Below are 19,231 nucleotides of genomic sequence, written 5' to 3' on the forward strand. Positions count from 1 at the left end.
AGGCAAGAGCAGAAACCATAAAAAGCTTACAGCACATGGTATTCCCAGGCGGTCTCCCATCCAAGTACTAACCAGGCCTGCCCCTTCTTAACTTCCGAGATCGGGCGTTTTCAGGGTAGTATGGCCGTAAGCTGCCAGGTCAACTGAAAAGATCCTATTTGAAGGTGACGCAGGCCAAACTAGACTCCAGCAAAAAGTGTCAAACAGCGCCCTCTGCTGTCAGGCAAGAGCAGAAACCATAAAAAGCTTACAGCACCTGGTATTCCCAGGTGGTCTCCCATCCAAGTACTAACCAGGCCCACCCCTTCTTAACTTCCGAGATCGGGCGTTTTCAGGGTAGTATGGCCGTAAGCTGCCATGTCAACTGAAAAGATCCTATTTGAAGGCGACGCGGGCCAAACTAGACTCCAGCAAAAAGTGTCAAACAGCGCCCTCTGCTGTCAGGCAAGAGCAGAAACCATAAAAAGCTTACAGCACCTGGTATTCCCAGGCGGTCTCCCATCCAAGTACTAAACAGGCCCGCCCCTGCTTCGCTTCCGAGATCGGACGAGATCGGGCGTTTTCAGGGTAGTATGGCCGTAAGCTGCCAGGTCAACTGAAAAGATCCTATTTGAAGGCGACGCAGGCCAAACTGGACTCCAGCAAAAAGTGTCAAACAGCGCCCTCTGCTGTCAGGCAAGAGCAGAAACCATAAAAAGCTTACTGCACCTGGTATTCCCAGGCGGTCTCCCATCCAAGTACTAACCAGGCCCGCCCCTTCTTAACTTCCGAGATCGGGCGTTTTCAGGGTAGTATGGCCGTAAGCTGCCAGGTCAACTGAAAAGATCCTATTTGAAGGTGACGCAGGCCAAACTAGACTCCAGCAAAAAGTGTCAAACAGCGCCCTCTGCTGTCAGGCAAGAGCAGAAACCATAAAAAGCTTACAGCACCTGGTATTCCCAGGTGGTCTCCCATCTAAGTACTAACCAGGCTCTCCCAGACAGCTAATCTCCAGGACACTGTCAGGGTACCCTCAGACCCTTATGCTTCTTCTCTTTCTCCTCCTTTTTCCTTCGTAGAGTCAGGCTGCCGCTGCCGAGACCTTTTCTGTGATGCTCCGGGTGCCACCTCCGGGTGGGCACAGACGACTCTTCTTTGTGGCTGTGTCCTTGGCCCACCGCTTGCAGCTGCGAGGGTTGCTGCAGCCATTCGGATCACAGCCACGGGGGGGATCTGTCTGTGCCTCTTTACCAGCAAGTTGCGGGAGGTCCAGATGGCGTCTTTGATGGCGGCGAGGGCGAGCCACTGCTTCCCGAAGTCTTTGTAGGTTGACTTCTGGTGGCTCACCCCGTAGAGCACAAGCTGTTCATTTAGGACCTCCCTTGCTGGCAAGTCCGGGAAATTTAGGTCGCCGGCTGTCGCCCACAGGTCTACGGCAGCACTGCACTCCCAGAGGAGGTGCCTCACCGACTCCGGTGCGCCACATCCCGGTCGGGGGCAAGTTGGGTTCGCTGACATTCCTCGGGAGTGCATAACAGACCTGACTGGGAGGATCTCGTGGGCCACCATCCATGACAGGTCCCGAAGTCTGTTTGGGAGAGCAGGATGGTTCACATTGCGCCAAACCGATGTGGGCTCGCCGAATGCAAGCCCGCGCACTGGACTCACTGGGTCCCGCTCCTGCACGACAGAAATAACAGAGCGATGATTTTTTAAAATGTCTAATGTTTGTCTTTCCAAATTAAAATGTTTTAAAAAAGTCCTTATAAATATATATGCCGGTGGTAAGTTAAAAGCCACAGGTATCGTTAGATCTGTTGGAATCAGTTTGAGCTTTCTTAAGTAGGAGCCCATCCAGTATCGTACCAAGGCTTTGGTCTTGGGAGTACTGGATGAGCCCACTGCATTTTCCAGGTGAAATGCTGTATATCTTGCGCCTAAAAACAGTTTCAGATCTGGTATTGCTTTTCCACCTTTTTCTTTTGCCTTTTTGAGAGTATCTCTTCTCACTCTCTCCCACTTGGAGCCCCAAAGGAAATAAAAAATGGCTCGATCTAGTTCTAAAAGCACATGTCTTTTGGGGATAAAAACAGAGCTGATCAGTAAAAGCAAAGGTAAAATCACAGCTTTTATGATTAAAACCTTTCCCTCTAAAGTCAGTTGTCTTAGTCCCCAAAAGCCCAGTCTTTGTCTCACTTTCCCTACCACGTCTCCCCAGTTGGTTTCCCCTCCCCCGTCTTTGCCAAATTTAATTCCCAGTATTTTTTGGTCAGTCTGTGTCACAGTCAGGGGAAGTCCTATTTCCTCTGTTGCCGTCCAGGGTCCGTAAAATTGGGCTTGGGTCTTATCCCTATTGAGTTTGGACCCAGAGGCCCGTCCAAACCAGTCAGTCAGGTCCAGTGTTCTGTTAACTGATAAAATATTTGTGCATAAAATGTTAAAATCGTCCATGTATAAAATGCATTTTGTCGTCAGTCCCCCCGGAATAGTCACCCCGTTGATCCATTTGTCCCTTCTCAAAATATGTGCCAAGGGTTCTATACATAAAATATACAGGAGGGCAGATAACGGACATCCCTGACGGACGCCACAGTTGATTTTAACTGCTTTTGTCAGATTCCCGTTAACCACAAATTTGCTGGTAATATCCTGGTACAGCAGTCCCACCCACGCTACGAACCTTTCTGGAAAACCCACTTTTTGCAGTACCCTAAAAAGGTACTGGTGCGAGACCCGATCAAAGGTTTTCTCAAAGTCTAAATTTAGTACTACTAGCCGAATATTTCTGTCTCTCGCAAGACAGATGGTGTCACGGATCAGCATGAGGCTGTCTGTGATCTTCCTCCCAGGGATGGCACAGGTTTGATCCGGGTTGATCAAGTCGTCTAAAACCATGGTCATACGTGTGGCTAAAAGTTTGCTAAAAAGTTTACAGTCACAGTTTAAAAGGGTAATCGGTCTCCAGTTTTTCAAGTCGGTCTTGTCTTTAGTTTTGTAAAGGAGTGTCACTATCCCTACTCTAAAACTGTCAGGTAGTCGGCTACTTTGGTCAAATTCATTAAAAACAGTGAGTAAGTCTGGTGCTAAAATGTCCCAAAAAGTTAAATAAAATTCCATGGGAAGTCCATCCTCCCCGGGGGACTTCCCTTTCTTAAAAGCCCTGATACATTTATTTAACTCTTCGTGACTAAAATCCTGTGTTAAAACTATGTTTTCATCAACTGTTTTTTCCATAAAATCAAGTGCTCTTGAGATGACTTCTGGGTTTGTATTTTTGATTTCATAGAGTTCTTGGTAGAAGAATTCTACCGTTTCATTTATCTCATTTTTTGTCTCCACCATGCGCCCGTCTTTGTTTTTTAATTTAAAAATACCTCCTGCTTTGTTCATAATCTTTTTAAAGAAGTACCGGGTACATTTTTCTCCTTCTTCAATTTCTTTTTCCTTACTCCTTAGAAGCACCCCTTTACTTTTAATTTCCGCTAAGGCAGCCATTTCATTTTTTACCTGTTTGATTTCTTCATTAAAATTCAGCCCTTTTTGTGTTAAGTTAAAATAACGTTGTAAACGTTTTTGCAGTCCCAGCATGCATCTCTTTTCTTTATTACATTTTTTTCGCCCTGCTTTTTTAAAAAAGGTCCGGGTCCTTGCCTTCACCATTTCCCACCACTGTGCTCGTGACTCATGCAAGTCTTGAAGGGTCTGCCAGTCCCTGAACCGCTCCCTGTACTGGTTGACCAAATCTTGATCTTCCAGCAGGGAGCAGTTCAGTTTCCACAGACCTCTTCCCACCGCTGCACCAGACGGGAGTGAAAGAGTGCAGGTGAGAACCAGGTGGTCAGAGAAGAAGACAGGGGTCAATCTAGCATCAGTAGGGGCCCAGTCCCGTGTGAATATATAATCTATGCGAGAGGCTCTGGTGCTGTCACCACTGAACCAGGTGAAGCCCTCCTCTCTGGGATGCATGGCTTTATAACAATCATGTAAGTTAAAATCCCTACTCATGTCCTGTAATAAAACTGATGTTTTGTCTACTTTAAAATCTTCCCCCACCCCCTTTCTGTCTTTCCTACTTAAAATACAATTAAAATCCCCTCCCACTATAAAAGGTACCCGGCCTAGCATGTGGGACTGCAAGTTTTCTAAAAAATCATACCTTTCATTTTTGTCGTTAGAACCATAAATATTTAAGAGGTTAAAATCCTGTCCCATAAAAGTCAAATGTGTTAATAGTGCTCGCCCTTCCCTCACCACAGTGCTCCCCTTTACCATGACATGTGGGTTTTTAATTAAAATGGCCACGCCAGCATTTTTATTTTCATTTGACCCACTCCATAAGGATGTTTGTGGCCACATTTCTTCCCACTGCTTGTAGTTTGTTAAAAAGGGTAAACCACATTCTTGTAATAAAAACACATCTGACTTAAAAGTTTGAAGGAAGGATAAAACACATTGAGCTCTAACTTTCGACTTCACACTTCTCACATTGATGGTAGAGAAGGTGAGAGTCATAAGTATGATTTTTAAGTTTAAAAAAAATAAATTAAAAAACTTAAAAGGGCCTAAAAGTTAAATAATTGCTATAAAATTTATACTGTGACTATGAGATTTTTGTTGTGAGTGAGGCTCCTCCTTCACTCCAGTGGGTGAGGGTTGGAGGGGAAGAGCCTCCCTTCCCTGCCGACGTCTGGGTGTCGGTCATTCCTGGAGTCTGCCATTAAAAGTTCGCTTCTCACGAGGGGTTGACTGCAAAACAATATTTAAAAAGGACAGTTCATTTGGGGAGTCCGGGGGGAAGACTCGAGGCTCCTCCAGTGAAGAACTGTCAGAGAGAGCCTCAGGCCTTCCCCGCTTCTCTGATAAAAGAGAGGAGTCAGACAGCTGTGAAGCGAGTCTTTTTGCTTGCTGGCCACTGGGTGGGATGGCTTCCTCTTCTGACTCTGGCGGCGGCAGGATGACTCCCAGATGAGTGCACCCTTCATTTGCCGGCAGACCACTCTGAGTCATGGTTTCTGGGGCCTTTATGAGCCCCTCCCTCTGTCCCGCCTCACCTGTTTCTCCTCCAATCACAGGTTTTGGCGGGAGATTTGAATTTATGGTCTCAACAGCCATATTGGCCCCAGCATTTTCCTCTCCATTTCTCTTTTCTTTTCCAGCCTTTAGCTTGTTGGCAAAGGATTTGGGACAGTCTCTGAAGAGATGGTTTGAGTCTCCACAGAGGTTGCACTTTCTGCCATTGGTACATTGTTCAAAAGTATGTCCAATTTCTCTACATTTCCGACACACAGTCTGCTGACATGCCTCTGCCAGGTGGCCGTGCTCTCCACACTTGCGGCAGAGCTTGGGCTGACCCTGGTAATGTATGTAGCCTCGGTTTTCTCCCAGAACTATCATTGATGGGAGATGTTTCAGACCCTGGAAGCCCTGAGGGTCCTGCCATTGCTGGATGGGGACCCTCCAGGCGCAGTTCCAGATGCCATCTTCATCTCTCACCTTCATAGCCTGGCCTTTAACCGTGCAATATCTTCCCAGCCAAAAGCAAATATCGTCTGCGGTCACTGTCTCATTAAACATTCAAACAATAACGGTTTTAGCTGCATTGTCAGTCAGTTTTTCAACATTGAACACAGACAGCTGGGATTTCACATCTTCATAACGAGTCCAAAACTCTCTCAAAGTTGCAGCAGACTGGAAACTTACGTCATAGCCTTTGTTGTAAGGCAGTGCCAAAATGCAATTGAGGTCATCAGGTTTAAATTGAAGAATTTGTTGGATGATTTTTCTGGAAAAATCCAATCTGGACAGTCCCAGTGACTCACCCTCCATTTCCTTATATGTGAAACGCACACTGTGGTGCCTCCGCATACCGGCATAGCTGGCCGACATGGTGGAGGCACCACCAGCTGAAATTTTCCTGCTCAATGAGAGTTTTAAAACAAATAAATACTTAAAACGCAATAAATACAATAAAAATAAAACTTACCTTACACATTCGCTTAGACAATAGAAAGTGTTTGAATGTGCTGAAGAAGAAATGTTCCCGTGACCCTGATCAGAGACCCCCAGCGAGCCCCAGGTCCTGGAGGTGCCTGAAAGCGCCAACAGCGACCCTGCAGATGTTCACGTTAATCCTGCAAGAATGTGTCAAGAAAAGAACTCGGAAAAACAATTAAAGTAATTACTCTCACATACACACACATAGACAAATAAACACAGCTTGTACAACTGCCTCCCCCCAGTGTTGCACGACCATGTAGTAGGGGACCCCTGAAAGAGAATAAAAAGGAAGGGGCGTGAACTGCATATTCAGAGTGGAGCGGCATGCCACTGGGTATGTGGTTTCACTGTCCTCGCTGCGAGTAACTTTGAATATTGTTGTCTGTCTCTTCTGTATTTCTGCATTTAAGTGTTTTTTACAAGTGTCACAGGAGTTTGAACCTGACAACCCACTGACTCATGACGACCTCGCACGTCAGGTTTAACATATTGGCCTCTCATGTTACATGGTGTGACTAGGCACATGGAGTCAGTACTCCACTCCCAATTGAACGTCTGCAGCAACTGCACTAAGCCACTTGCTGCCGCTGCCTTTGCTCAGAATGAAGTCACACGAGTGCCACACAGACCGACTCCTTGAGACAACCAGAGTACATTCTCTGATGTTCACGTTAATCCTGCAAGAATGTGTCAAGAAAAGAACTCGGAAAAACAATTAAAGTAATTACTCTCACATACACACACATAGACAAATAAACACAGCTTGTACAACTGCCTCCCCCCAGTGTTGCACGACCATGTAGTAGGGGACCCCTGAAAGAGAATAAAAAGGAAGGGGCGTGAACTGCATATTCAGAGTGGAGCGGCATGCCACTGGGTATGTGGTTTCACTGTCCTCGCTGCGAGTAACTTTGAATATTGTTGTCTGTCTCTTCTGTATTTCTGCATTTAAGTGTTTTTTACAAGTGTCACAGGAGTTTGAACCTGACAACCCACTGACTCATGACGACCTCGCACGTCAGGTTTAACATATTGGCCTCTCATGTTACATGGTGTGACTAGGCACGTGGAGTCAGTACTCCAGTCTCCCAATTGAACGTCTGCAGCAACTGCACTAAGCCACTTGCTGCCGCTGCCTTTGCTCAGAATGAAGTCACACGAGTGCCACACAGACCGACTCCTTGAGACAACCAGAGTACATTCTCTGAATTTGGACACAGGTCCAGTGGCTGGGCTTGTTGCGGGCGACCTGATGAGACCACCACTTAGCATGTGGCATGTGCGAGAGACTCGTCCGGGCGAGACCGGTCCAATTCATACTTACCTGGCAGGGGAGATACCATGATCAAGAAGGTGGTTCACCCAGGGCGAGGCTCAGCCATTGCACCTGGGTTGAGCTGACCTCTGCAAATTCCCCAAATGTGGGAATCTCGACTGCATAATTTGTGATAGTGGGGGACTGCGTTCGCGCTCTCCCCTGATGCCGTGTTTAAAATAAGAGAGAGGTGCAGCGCCGTGCCGAGCTCCTTGGCTTGCGAGTGCAGCCGGACTCGAGCAAGAAACGACCAACCCAGCACTACCAACGCTTGCTGGAAAGGTCTGCCCGTCCGCGGGAGACAACCAACCAACCAGCCGAGAGGCCGATCTGCTCTCAGTCAGGAAACCTCAATGTAAAACGGCAACCAGGCGGAGAAAGGGGCGTCGGCCAAGCGCCTCCACTTTACCAGCACACCGGAACCACTGGCCACAGTGGACGAGGTGGCCGTCAGAAACAACCGTCCAACTCAAGCGGAAGCGGCTCAAATTGCTGTTGTCGCTCTCAGCGGCCTTCCCAGCCGCAGAGGCAACTGCTTCGGATCTTTATGTCCAAGGAAGGCAAGCAGCGACACCCAAGATGGAAGCCACAACATTGTGGTTCATGGTAAACCTACCCGCACAGGCCAGCTCCTGCACTTTGAGTCCCTTCGCCCACTGGAACCCGAGCCAGAAGCTGTCAGAAGCGCAAACAAGAGAGCAGAAAATACCGGGTCACTCGCTCACCGAGGGGGCAGACGCACAAGTTACAGGCTCTGACCGCCTGTGGCTATCCCACGTGGGTTTTTTTTTTCTTTTTTTGTCATATCCAACACACAAAGGGCCACCAAACCCGACCCTGAGAAGCCAAACGGAAGACGGAAAAGCCCCTTATGCCACTGGTTTGTGGAGGAAACTTGGAAGGCCTCCACCAGACAAGATCATTGTGTCAGATTCCATCCAGCAGTTGATCAATGCGACACTCACAGGGCCCCGGGAAGCGCGCACGAAACCTGAGAATCAGGAGCCGGTGGGAGACTGCAGGAGGCAAGGCTGACAAAAAGGGGCTGACACCCTCTGGAGACCGGCTGCTGCGAGGGAAGTGGGGTCCACGGAGTGCGCAGACACAGTGCCCCGCTACCACGAGCCATTTCCTCTGCAGAACTACTGCTCAGGGGGCACCAAACGTGAGCACGTTCTGTGCATTTCTTTCAGCACCATCCACAAGATGCACCCTGCCAGAGTCTGCTGTTGCTGTTTACACAAGAAGGAGAAGTGCACCGTTCCTGGAAGCGCTGCAATACCAGGTCGATGCGTGGAGCGGATGGCGCAAGCCCCAATCGCAGCTCCCTGTTCCAAAAAGCAATTTAATATTTAGTATAATGACAATAAAGGCCATTCCATTGACCAAACATTGGCTTGAAGGGTGGCCTTTGTGAAGAGTTAAGTTTAGGTCCTTTCAGCCGGTCAATAAATCTTTTCAAACTATTGGTTATTAGTGAGGACATAGAGAGGGATTGTGATCCAGGGACCTTTGGAGCTTCAGTCTAATGTTCTCCCAACTGAGCTATCTCAGCTGTGAAGGTGGTGTTCCGCTTTTTCAGTCTGGGCTTAAAGTAGGGGCAGTGTGAAGCTGTGCCACGTGCTATGTTGCTGTGTACCTGGTCCAGTGTGTTCTAATCTTGGGTTGGAATGTCCCCATGCTGGTAACGGGTGGGGAATACAGTCCGTTGATGAGGATAAGCAGAACTTAAATGGATGGATTTCACTGGTTGAAGTTGTCAGCTACCACAAAAACGGTCATGGGCCATGAGCCTCTGTTCTGAATTCCCCTTTTTGTTTGGTGTATATGGGAAAATGTACATTGCAAAGCAGCAAAGGGAACAGAACCAGTTTAACAGTAAAAAAATAAACAATCTAAGAATAAACAATATAAACAGCCTAAAGTAATAACAGTTTAATAGTTTTGTCATGCGGAATATCATTGTTTGATTTCCCAATGGGGAGTTCCTGTTTTGTATGTCAAAATTTCACGTTGAACCTGGAGCAGGATTACGATTGCAACAACCAGTAGGGTAAAACACACCCGTCTCACGAGAACAAGACCTCTCTTTATCTTCTTCTTGAAGTGCTCAGCTGTGTTGTACAATCTGAAAGTCCTTTGCTGACAAATCATTCCAGTGTTGGATAATGGACCTTACCAAGAAAATGCCAGCTGTGGGATTTTTACCAGTGCCTCCTGAGCGAAAGGAGCTTTCATCTGGCGCTTTAAACCGATTGATCAAAACCATCCTCTGCTATGACTGTGCTGTTTTCGTGTCCTTTGACAAGGTTGCAGATGTATTGTCTGTATTCCTTTTCAAAATCCAAATTTTAACGCCGCCTTTATGACAGATGTAAAAACCATCAGGCGGTAGACTGCGATTGGATTGGTTGACTTGGAATTGTTTTCATGTGTTTCAAATAAAATCACACATTCAACATATTGAACTTTGCTATCTGCCCAAAATACTACTGGACTGGAAACCCGTTGGATCATGTGACAAAACATTGTATTGTAAGACAGAGTTGTAATGAAAATTTACGAGCACCTGACCATTGATCCTTTTGTTTTGGGAATTGTGTTTTTTTTGTGTTGTCCAAAAGCAGGGAGGGAAGTGTCCCCAGGGTCTCTCACACCCTAGGCGAGAATCATCAGCTCGACCAACAATCCACGGTATGGACAAATACCTGTGGTCCATATTTTCCGGACGACGCCCTACTGGTGCTGGCCTGCACAAAGGCGCTTCTTGGGAGACAGTGGCCGCTGTAGTGTCGTTATGTGCAAACAACAAGCTCATCCTCAACACAGAGAAGACGAAGAAGATGACAGTGCACACAGGGAATAATTCTCTTTCCTACTGTTATAAATAAGAAGGGTGACATGGTAGTATACGGGATGTCTGTAGGCTGGTGCAACACTCCTCATGAAGAGCAGGGTTATCCTTTTCCGGGCAAGAAGCAAAACTCTGACTCGGAGGTGCTGATTGCTGCTCCAGTTGCTTCCAATTCATCTGCGAGTGAAACATGAATTTTAGAGTCAGGTTAATTGAAAAGGTTGGCAAGCTAGCAAGGAGTTGAAACTAGAATCTCCTGATCCGCAGTCAGATGTGTTATCCTTTGCCCCACTATTCGCACAACAAAAAGACCTGTAATTTTTGCAACACCATAACACTAATTAAGATGTGTCATTTTGAGTCAACAAGACCATGTCAACAAGGGTCCTGCAGGAGATAAGGTGACCGAGAGGTTAAGGTGATGGACTGCTAATCCATTGTGTTCTGCATGCCTGGTTTCAAATCCCATCCTCATCGGACTATACCAATGCACAAGTTTTGACACCACCTGTGTTTTTAGGAAACATCATTAGAATGTAATTCATCAAAGTATCAGCTACGATGTCGGAGATCAAGAATGCTTTTTTGGCAGGGAAAAGGCATAATATACCATTTGGGGAATGCAGGCATCAACTCCACTTCATCTCACAGCGAGCGCTCTACCATTTGTGGTCATACAAGAATGGGATTTGTTTATGTGTGCTTCGAATGAGATGTTTTCTGCATGATGACCATTTTTCTACGGGAAAGATATCTTTCAGATGTATCAATTAAAATACTGAATCGTCCAATGTGGGGCTCCAACCCATGACCCGTAGAGTCTCATGCTCTATGGACTGAGATTGCTTTGCATCTAAGAGGTAGCAGGATCGATGCCCACATTCTCCAAGAAATCCTTGATGTTGGGATTGACATGATAGATGTTGGGATCGGAAATGAGTCCAGGATCTATCCCTCAGTGTCAGATGAATACCCCAAACCTAATCCTGGCTGCGTTCTCTAGAGTAGTCTCTTGTCATGTCCCGGTCCCGCCACCTCCAAGATCGACTGAGGTCTTATTTTTTATTTTTATTTTTTGTCCCGTCCAGCCATTGGGGCAGATAGTATTGTTGATCTCAATGCCCTTACATGCTAGACAGATTTGCTCTGTGTCAGGAAAGGTGTTGGCTACAACTTCCCTGTACCATGAAATTTTATTTGCCGTTATTTGATGTTTTTGTTATGCCATTTGGAGCGACTGGACCGGAGCAAGAAGAAGAACAGAAAAGAAGAAGAGAAAGGTGGGGTGGGGGGGCAGTAGAGGGAGAGACAAAAACAGCAGCAACAAGAATTCCCATAACAACAGTGACAAACAAAACAGTTAAATGTCAATCATGGCTAAGGGTCACAATGGAGATGATATCAGTGAAATGAAACAGTCCAACTTACCAGTAGCAATAGTAACAATGAGGACAACCATGACAGTAAACACAATTACAACCATACAGTTACAGTAATTAAACTCTCACTGCTTGACATCATTACTGTAATAATAGCATACCAATACCATATAAACATCAGGGAAAAGATGGTAGATTGTATAGAGAAGCACCCGTGTGCTGTGAGTGTCCATATGGAGGTGTGTTGTGTATGTGAATGCGAGTGTGTGAATGTGTAATTGTCACTGAGAATGACAAAAGGAGAGAGACTGCCTTCTACCACCCAGCAAACCCCGCCCCGCGCAGCCAGGTCAAGCCCCCACCGCCAGAGATCCTCCGGCCCCGTGGGTGTGGGCAAAGCCAGGGCCGACTCCCCAAGACCCGCCCCCGAATCAACTCCCCGAAGAGACCAGCAAGAGGCCATGGAGGAGCAATCTCAACCGGCAACAGGGCGCCAGCAGGTCGGAGGAGAGTCGCACCCCCGAGACCAGCGGGAGACCATACCCCACTAGGGCAGAAGGGCATCGAAGGCCACACACCCGTGGGCACAGGGGCGCCCCCACCAGCCGGAAGGGAGCCCGTCCACGGTCGGAGGCGCCCCCAAGGGCACGTGGGGGCCCGCGACCCAGGACAGACCCAGGGAGGTAGCGCCAACCATGACCCTAGGGCAAGCCCTGGCGTCAGCTGGTTCCAGCGGGACCCCCAGAAAGGCCAGACCAAAATATCATTTGCCCTCAAAATACAAGGGCAGCGGGACAATCCCTTGGTACATTATGGAAACTACATGAGGAGTCTGGCTTTTAACTAGAACTGGAAATACTTGTGGAGCCCCGCACATAAACCACGTGTCTTCCTCACATGCTGTCATAGACATTCGCGTCATTTGAGGAACTCATCCTGATCCACGGTTACCACTGATTTGGAGAGTAAATTTTACTTAAGTAAATAAGTCATCATACACTTACTGTTAAAGGAAGACACAGTCCAAACACTTGCTTGCTGCAGGGTAAGTAGGTTCCACCAAGACTTGAACTTGGATCACTGGATTCAGAGTGCTAACCATTACACCATGGAACCTGCAAGTGCATTATAGGGTCCTGACGTACACATTGTCAGATTACATGAGAGTTGATAGAACTTCACTGTGCACTACTTTCCTTTCCCGAGACGCCGGATGGTGGTCCAGAACCTCTTCGAAGCTGTCCGGAAGTCATTCTCCATGGCTTCTCCAAACTCCTCCCATGTCAGACTTTTTGCCTCAGTGAATGCCAAAGCCGCGGACCGCTTGGCCTGTCGGTTCCTGTCAGCTGAAGTCCCATAAGCCAAAAAGGCCCAATAGAACTCCTTCAGCTTGACGGCATCCCTCACCAATGGTATCCACCAACGGGTTCGAGGATTACCGCCACGACAGGCACCGACCATCTTCCAGCCACAGGATGTCTGCAGGCTGGTGCAACACCTCATGAAGAGCAGAGCTGACTTGTTCCGGGTGAAACCCATGAACTCGGACTCTGAGGTGCAGTTTGACCATTTCAGCTGAGTTCTGAATTTACCAGTTGATCAACATTTCTACCCTCGACTATGGTCATGAGCTTTGAGTCAGCATGGAAAGGATAAGATAGGTGGTAAAAGCAGCTGAAATGACTTTGTTTTGTAGTGCGGCTGGACTTTCTCTTAGACATGGGGGAGAAGCTGTGTCATCCGGGAAGAAATGGGACAAAAGTCACGACAGAAATTGCACGTCAGTGTAAATGAAATGAATGTAGAAAGTCTGTGAGGATTAGTACATGGCAGCTCAGATTCAGTGCATGGGGGAATTTGCTCAAATGGTAGAGTGCTTGCTTAGCATGTGAGAGGTAGCGGGATTGATGCCTGCATTCTCCAAAAGGTGTATTATGGCTTTTTCCTGCCAACAAAAGCATTCTGGATCTCCGACATCGTACCTCATACTTTGATTCAGTACATGCTAATGATGTTTCCTAAAAACACAGGTGGTGTCAACACTAGCGCGAACTTAACTGATCCTGCTGTTTTGACAATTGTGTTTAAAAAAAGATCAAAACAAGATCAGGAGAGCTCGTCGGGGAATTAAACCAGGGACCTCTCACACCCAAAGCGAGAATCATGCAACTAGACCAGAGAGCCACAATTTTAAACAAGTAGCTGTGGTCTATATTTACTGGCCTGCACAAAGGGGCTTCCAGGTACGGGGTGGCCACTGTGGTGTCACGTGGTTGTGCAAACAACAATCTCATCCTCAACACAGAGAAGACACAAGGAATAATTCTCACTTCTGGCTAAATAAGCAGCACGACATGGCAGTCATAGCAGAGGATGGTTTCAGTTGCCAGATTGAGGCTTTTGCTCAGGAGGCACTCGTAGAAATCCCACAGCTGACATTTTCCTGGTCAGACCCATTATCCATGACTGGAATGATTTGGCAGCAAACGGCTGTCAGATTGTACAACACAGCTGAGCACTTAGAGAATAAGATTAAGAGAGGTCTTGTTCTAGTGAGACGGGTTTGCTTTATCCTACTGGTTGTTGCAATCGTAATCCTGCTCAAGGTTCAACGTGAAATTGTGACATACAAAACAGGAACTCCCCGTCGGGAAATCAAACAACGGTCTTCTTCAATATTGTTAAACTGTTATTACTTTAGGCTGTTTATAATGTTTATTCTCAGATTGGTTATATTTTCCTGTTTAACTATGTAGTTATGTCCCCTTTGCTGCTGTGCAATGCAAATTTCCCCACTGAGGGACGAGTAAAGGTATATCTAATCTAATCTAATGAACTCCAATTCTGAGTTGTTGTGGTGTCGATTAAGAGAGGTTCTAGTTGTAATGTTCTAGAGTTCTAGTGAGACGGGTTTGCTTTACCCTACTGGTTGTTGCAATCGTAATCTTGCTCAAGGTTCAACGTGAAATTGTGACATACAAAACAGGAACTCCCCGTCGGGAAATCAAACAATGGTCTTCCGTGTGACAAAATTGTTATACTGTTATTACTTTAGGCTGTTTATATTATTTATTCTTAAATAGTTATTTCCCCTTTGCTGCTGTGCAATGTAAATTTTCCCACTGAGGGATGAATAAAGGTATATCTAATCAATCTAATGAACTACAATTCTGACAGTTGTTGTGGTGTCGATTGGCCAAAGGGGAATTCAAAACAGAGGCTCATGGCCCATGACCGTTTTTGTGGTAGCTGACGACTTCAACCAGTGAAATCCATCCATTTTCTGTACAGCTTATCCTCATCAACGGACTGTATTCCCCACCCGTTACCAGCATGGGGAAATTCCAACCCAAGATGATTGGACCAGGAACACAGCCACATACGTGGCAGAGACACAGCTTCAGCCTACCCCCACTTTTAGATTAAATTAATTAATTAGATTGAGTTTAGTTTAGTTTTAGTAGAATTAGTTTGAGAAGCCTTTTGCTGAAAGGACCTTAACTTCACATCCAGCCAATGCCAGAGGAAATTAAAAGCCAAACCATCGACAGCAAAGGCACAAGTTGAGTCCACCGAGACATCAAGGTGACCCCAAAGGTAGCTCAGGTGTTTCTTTCACAGCTGGTTTTTAAACCTTTTAAACCTCGTTTGCGATTGTGAAAAGCCCATTTTTTCTGGAACATGTTATATGAACTAGAATTTTCGCTACAAAGGAGAAATCTGGAGTCAATTTGGACAATTGCCAATCTGAGCCCACTTTAACCCTCTCTAACCCAACACAAAATGACTGAAAAAAAAGATTTGTGTTATGGTTCAGTGGGAGGGGCATACAAATCATTGCCTATGTGCTTGTGTGGTGCCTCGTACCATAATGCGGTGACCAAATAGGTCAGCCAGAAGGACCACGATGGACCATTCTAAATCCCACTAAGTCGTGAGCTGGAAGGACCACAATGGGTCATCCTGAATATCACTAAATTGGCAAGCAGTTGTCCTTGCAATTTAACCACTGGTCTTTTGGGGCAGTCATGGTGTCAGGACGCCTGTGACCATGATGGATCATCCGAAATCACACTAAGTATTTGTGAGCCGGAAGGGCCACAATGGGTCTTCCTAAATAAAGCTAACACAGGTTCAAACTAACCGGTTCAAATTCTGCCTACAACGTGCAGTTTTGGGGGCACTTGTGGTGTCAAGACGTCTGTGACAATAGAGATCCAGGTGAAATTGCCTGGATCTTCATGGTTGCTGACTGAATTGGCAGTTTCCCTTGCATTTCAACTGAAAAACAACGGTATAAACGGTGCGGTTCTTTGCAAGTTGTTGTGGCCGAGTGGTTAAGGCGATGGACTAGAAATCCATTGGGGTTTCCCCGCGCAGGTTCAAATCCTGCCGACAACGTACAGTTTTGGGGGCACTCGTGGTGTCAAGACTTCACTGACGGTGGCGATCCATGGGAAGTCATCAGACCAAAAACATGTCAGGGAATCCATGAAATCCTTTTCAGTCATGGTGTAAGGACGCCTGTTACAATAGAGATCTAGGTGAAATTGCCTGCACTGGAAAAAGCAGAGAACCACCTTCGCAGCTGAAATAGCTCAGTTGAGAGAGCGTTAGACTGAAGATCTGAAGATCCCGGGTTTCAGCACAGTCCCTCTTTACGTCCTGACTTGGCAAATAGTTTGAGAAGGCCTTTGCTGAAAGGACCTTCTCACATGAACTCTGACTCTCATGAGCACTGACTTCTTCTTGAAGGGCTCAGCTGTGTTGTACAATCTGACAGTCCTTTGCTGCCACATCATTCCAGTCGAGGACAATGGACATGACCAGGAAAATGCCAGCTGTGGGATTTCAAGCAGTGCCTTCTGAGAGAAAAGAGTCTTAATCTGGCGCTTAAGACCAATCATCCACACAACCTAAAATGGTGCCCTGATCAGGAAAAAACTGTGCCCTTGTGAGGTTCGCTGACAATGGAGGACACTCAAAAGGAGCCTGACAAAGCAACACACTCCTCAGCCTCCCTCAAATCCTGCTGACAACGTACAGTTTTGGGGGCACTCTTGGTGTCAAGACATCACTGATGGTGGCGATCCATGGGAAGTCATCAGACCAAAAACGTGTCAGGGGATTCATGGGAATTCATGTGAAATCCCCCAAAACCGTGAGCTGCAATACCACTCACGAGTTGACAAGTCTCATGGTTGCTCATAAAATTGGCAAACATTTTCCATTGCATTTCGACTGATATACAACGGCATAATCTGTGAGGTTCTGCGTTTGTGACAATTTGTTGTGGCCGAGTGGTTAAGGCGATGGATTAGAAATCCATTGGGGTTTCTGCTCCCTCATCCTCAGCACCGAGAAGGCCAAGGAGATGACCGTGCACACAAGGAATAACTTAAGTAAACCTTTTCGACCTAGCTGACCCGTCAAGAAGTCAATCTTTGTTTGTTAAATTCTCCCAGTCACCATGAGGATGTGCTGGTTTAGTGCATATGCATAGTTCCCATCGTGTAACGATGGATGGTGTGTTTGAGGGGGTATAGCTCAGTGGTAGAGCATTTGACTGCAGATCAAGAGGTCCTGGTTGATATCCGGATGCCCCATGATGCACTGCCTTGGTTTTAGGATTATTTAAGATTATTTTATTTATTATTTACTATTTAAGAATAGTCTAAAAGTACATGGATGCCTGGCTCAAACACCCTTGAGAATTGCAACAACTTGTGGTAATGTCTCTCGAATCGGTGTAATATAACTCGATTGTTTCCCTTTTTGCATGGTTCCTTTGGTCAATCCAACTCAAGTGAGGTTGGTTTTGGTTTGTTTCCATAAAGGTATGGGAAGGTTACTGTTGTAACCCTAGATTGTATCCATTCTGGCTCCATTTTGCAAGGGAGTTTATTGTTCAGTTGCATAAATATTGAAGTCAAAAGTCGATATTCCTTCTGATTATGACTTGCTAACTGCAGGCTGTATCTATATGTTTTATTATTTGACACCACCTGTGTTTTTTGGAAACCTCAGTCAATCTTGGAGGTAGCAATTTCGGGACCGGGGCTTCTTCATCTCTGTCCATGGCAAGGTCAAGTACAGTATGTCAGAAGTTTTTGCCTTGTAAGTTCTCCTCATTCATCAAGGGCCTGTATAGCGCAGTTGGTAGAGCATCAGCTTTTTAGTCGCAGGGTCCAGGGTTCAAGACCTGTTCAAGTGACCCCTTCCCTTAAATGTCAAACCAACCTCTTTTGTCCTCCTACTGTGGTCAAGTACATTGGGTGCAATGAATAACGCATCTGACTACGGATCAGAAGATTCCAGGTTCAACCCCTGGGACTCGCCAACCTTTCCAATTGACCTGAGTCTAAAATTAAAGTTTTGCCTGCAGACAAATTTGGAGCAGCTGAAATGGGCAAACTGCACCTCCGAGTCCGAGTTCATGGGTTTCGCCCGGAAAAGGACAGCTCTGCTCTTCATGAGGTGGTCGGGTGTGTTGCACCAAGTCAAGTCAAGTCAAGTTTATTTATATAGCCCTTAATCACAAAAGATTCTCAAAGGGCTTAACAAGCAGGCAACAGTAGATGATAGACAATAGACGACAAACGACATCCCCTGATCTGAACCCCCATCAGGGCAAGGAAAAACTCAAAACCCATTAGGGATAAAGAAACCTTGAGAAGGGACCGCAGATGGGGGAATCCCCCTTCTAGGATGACCAAGCTGCAATGGATGTGGAGAGGTTAACATGTGACAGTTAAATATAAACAGAGAGTATAATAGTCCAGGTCCAAGATGTAATGCCATTAGGACAGTTGGGCAGCCGCGGGTCTTGAGATGATCACCATCCCTCTGCTGCAGCGCCTCCACAAGGTAGGCCACGTCAGATGTCCAGTTCCGTCAAGGCAACTTCCAAACAGCCTCTCCTGGGGGGTATGGGAGAGAGAAGGAGCGGCAGTCAAAACAGGCAGGGAATATTTTTAACTAAACGCTAAAGTATAGAAATGAATCTTAAGTCGGGACTTGAACATTTCTACTGAGGTAGCAGCTCTAATATTAACAGGTAGAGCATTCCACAACGTTGGGGCAACTTCTACACTCTTTACAGTCGTTTGCATACATCATTTCTATTTTATACGAAGACACCAAGATAGATACCAAGACAATCCACGATGACTTGACGTATATTCACCCTCAGGATTTATTCTTCCTCTGTCGTTTTGTCACCTACTCTATACCGCCATCACTGCTAGCACCCCCTAGTGGACCTTGCGGTATTACACTCAAACGCCAACAATGGAGATTTGGTTTATTTTAGACACAAACATATAAAAAATTGTAGGGTGTCTTTTTTTCTTTTACAACTGAATTTTATATGTATGACATGAACTATTACTACTCTTAAATGCTCAAACCATATTTATACGTTTTAAACTGTTTTTTTTGAAACCATGTTACCTTATCTTTTATGTACCTTACACTCACACCACCCTTTTCTGCTTATAGCATGTCAACTGCCATGCAAGTCTGGAAGGCCATCAGAGAAGTAGCTAACTGCTACACTAACTGCTCTGAACGCTTCTTCAGTTTGATTAGAGAGACGCTGAACGTTATAATGCAGATAATGAATCACTTCGGTATTATGGTTAATGGAAATCAAAGGGATGAAAAACTGGATATAACCTGATCTGTAATTTTATACTCCTCTGGGAC

The 19,231-nt window shown here is 46.1% G+C and overlaps 1 protein-coding gene, 3 non-coding genes and 4 pseudogenes across 4 annotated transcripts in view; 2 read left to right on the forward strand and 6 right to left on the reverse strand.

Moving 5' to 3' along the window:
- Nucleotides 1-4,491, reverse strand: part of LOC144895270 (uncharacterized) — a 39,673-nt gene extending 35,182 nt beyond the window's left edge. Inside the window, 2 exon segments of the mRNA XM_078788857.1 lie at nucleotides 1,011-1,125; nucleotides 1,127-4,491. Coding sequence (XP_078644983.1) covers nucleotides 1,011-1,125; nucleotides 1,127-4,491 — 3,480 coding nt within the window.
- LOC144896231 (5S ribosomal RNA) lies at nucleotides 24-132 on the reverse strand (annotated as a pseudogene).
- LOC144895928 (5S ribosomal RNA) lies at nucleotides 245-353 on the reverse strand (annotated as a pseudogene).
- On the reverse strand, nucleotides 466-584 carry LOC144897096 (5S ribosomal RNA). Its single transcript, XR_013626666.1, has one exon. It is a non-coding gene; the product is annotated as a 5S ribosomal RNA (ribosomal RNA).
- Nucleotides 697-805, reverse strand: LOC144896261 (5S ribosomal RNA; annotated as a pseudogene).
- A 2,801-nt stretch (nucleotides 4,492-7,292) lies between the features above and the next one.
- On the forward strand, nucleotides 7,293-7,456 carry LOC144896952 (U1 spliceosomal RNA). The gene has a single exon (XR_013626534.1). It is a non-coding gene; the product is annotated as a U1 spliceosomal RNA (small nuclear RNA).
- Nucleotides 7,457-8,539: 1,083 nt separating this feature from the next.
- LOC144897015 (U2 spliceosomal RNA) lies at nucleotides 8,540-8,698 on the reverse strand (annotated as a pseudogene).
- A 7,145-nt stretch (nucleotides 8,699-15,843) lies between these two features.
- On the forward strand, nucleotides 15,844-15,925 carry trnas-aga (transfer RNA serine (anticodon AGA)). The gene has a single exon. It is a non-coding gene; the product is annotated as a tRNA-Ser (tRNA).
- The last annotated feature ends 3,306 nt before the right edge of the window (nucleotides 15,926-19,231 follow it).

The sequence above is a fragment of the Doryrhamphus excisus genome, unplaced genomic scaffold, assembly GCF_037039965.1.
Source record: "Doryrhamphus excisus strain RoL-2023G ecotype Guam unplaced genomic scaffold, RoL_Dexc_Guam_v1.1 HiC_scaffold_24, whole genome shotgun sequence".
In the NCBI taxonomy this organism is placed as follows: Eukaryota; Metazoa; Chordata; class Actinopteri; order Syngnathiformes; family Syngnathidae; genus Doryrhamphus; species Doryrhamphus excisus.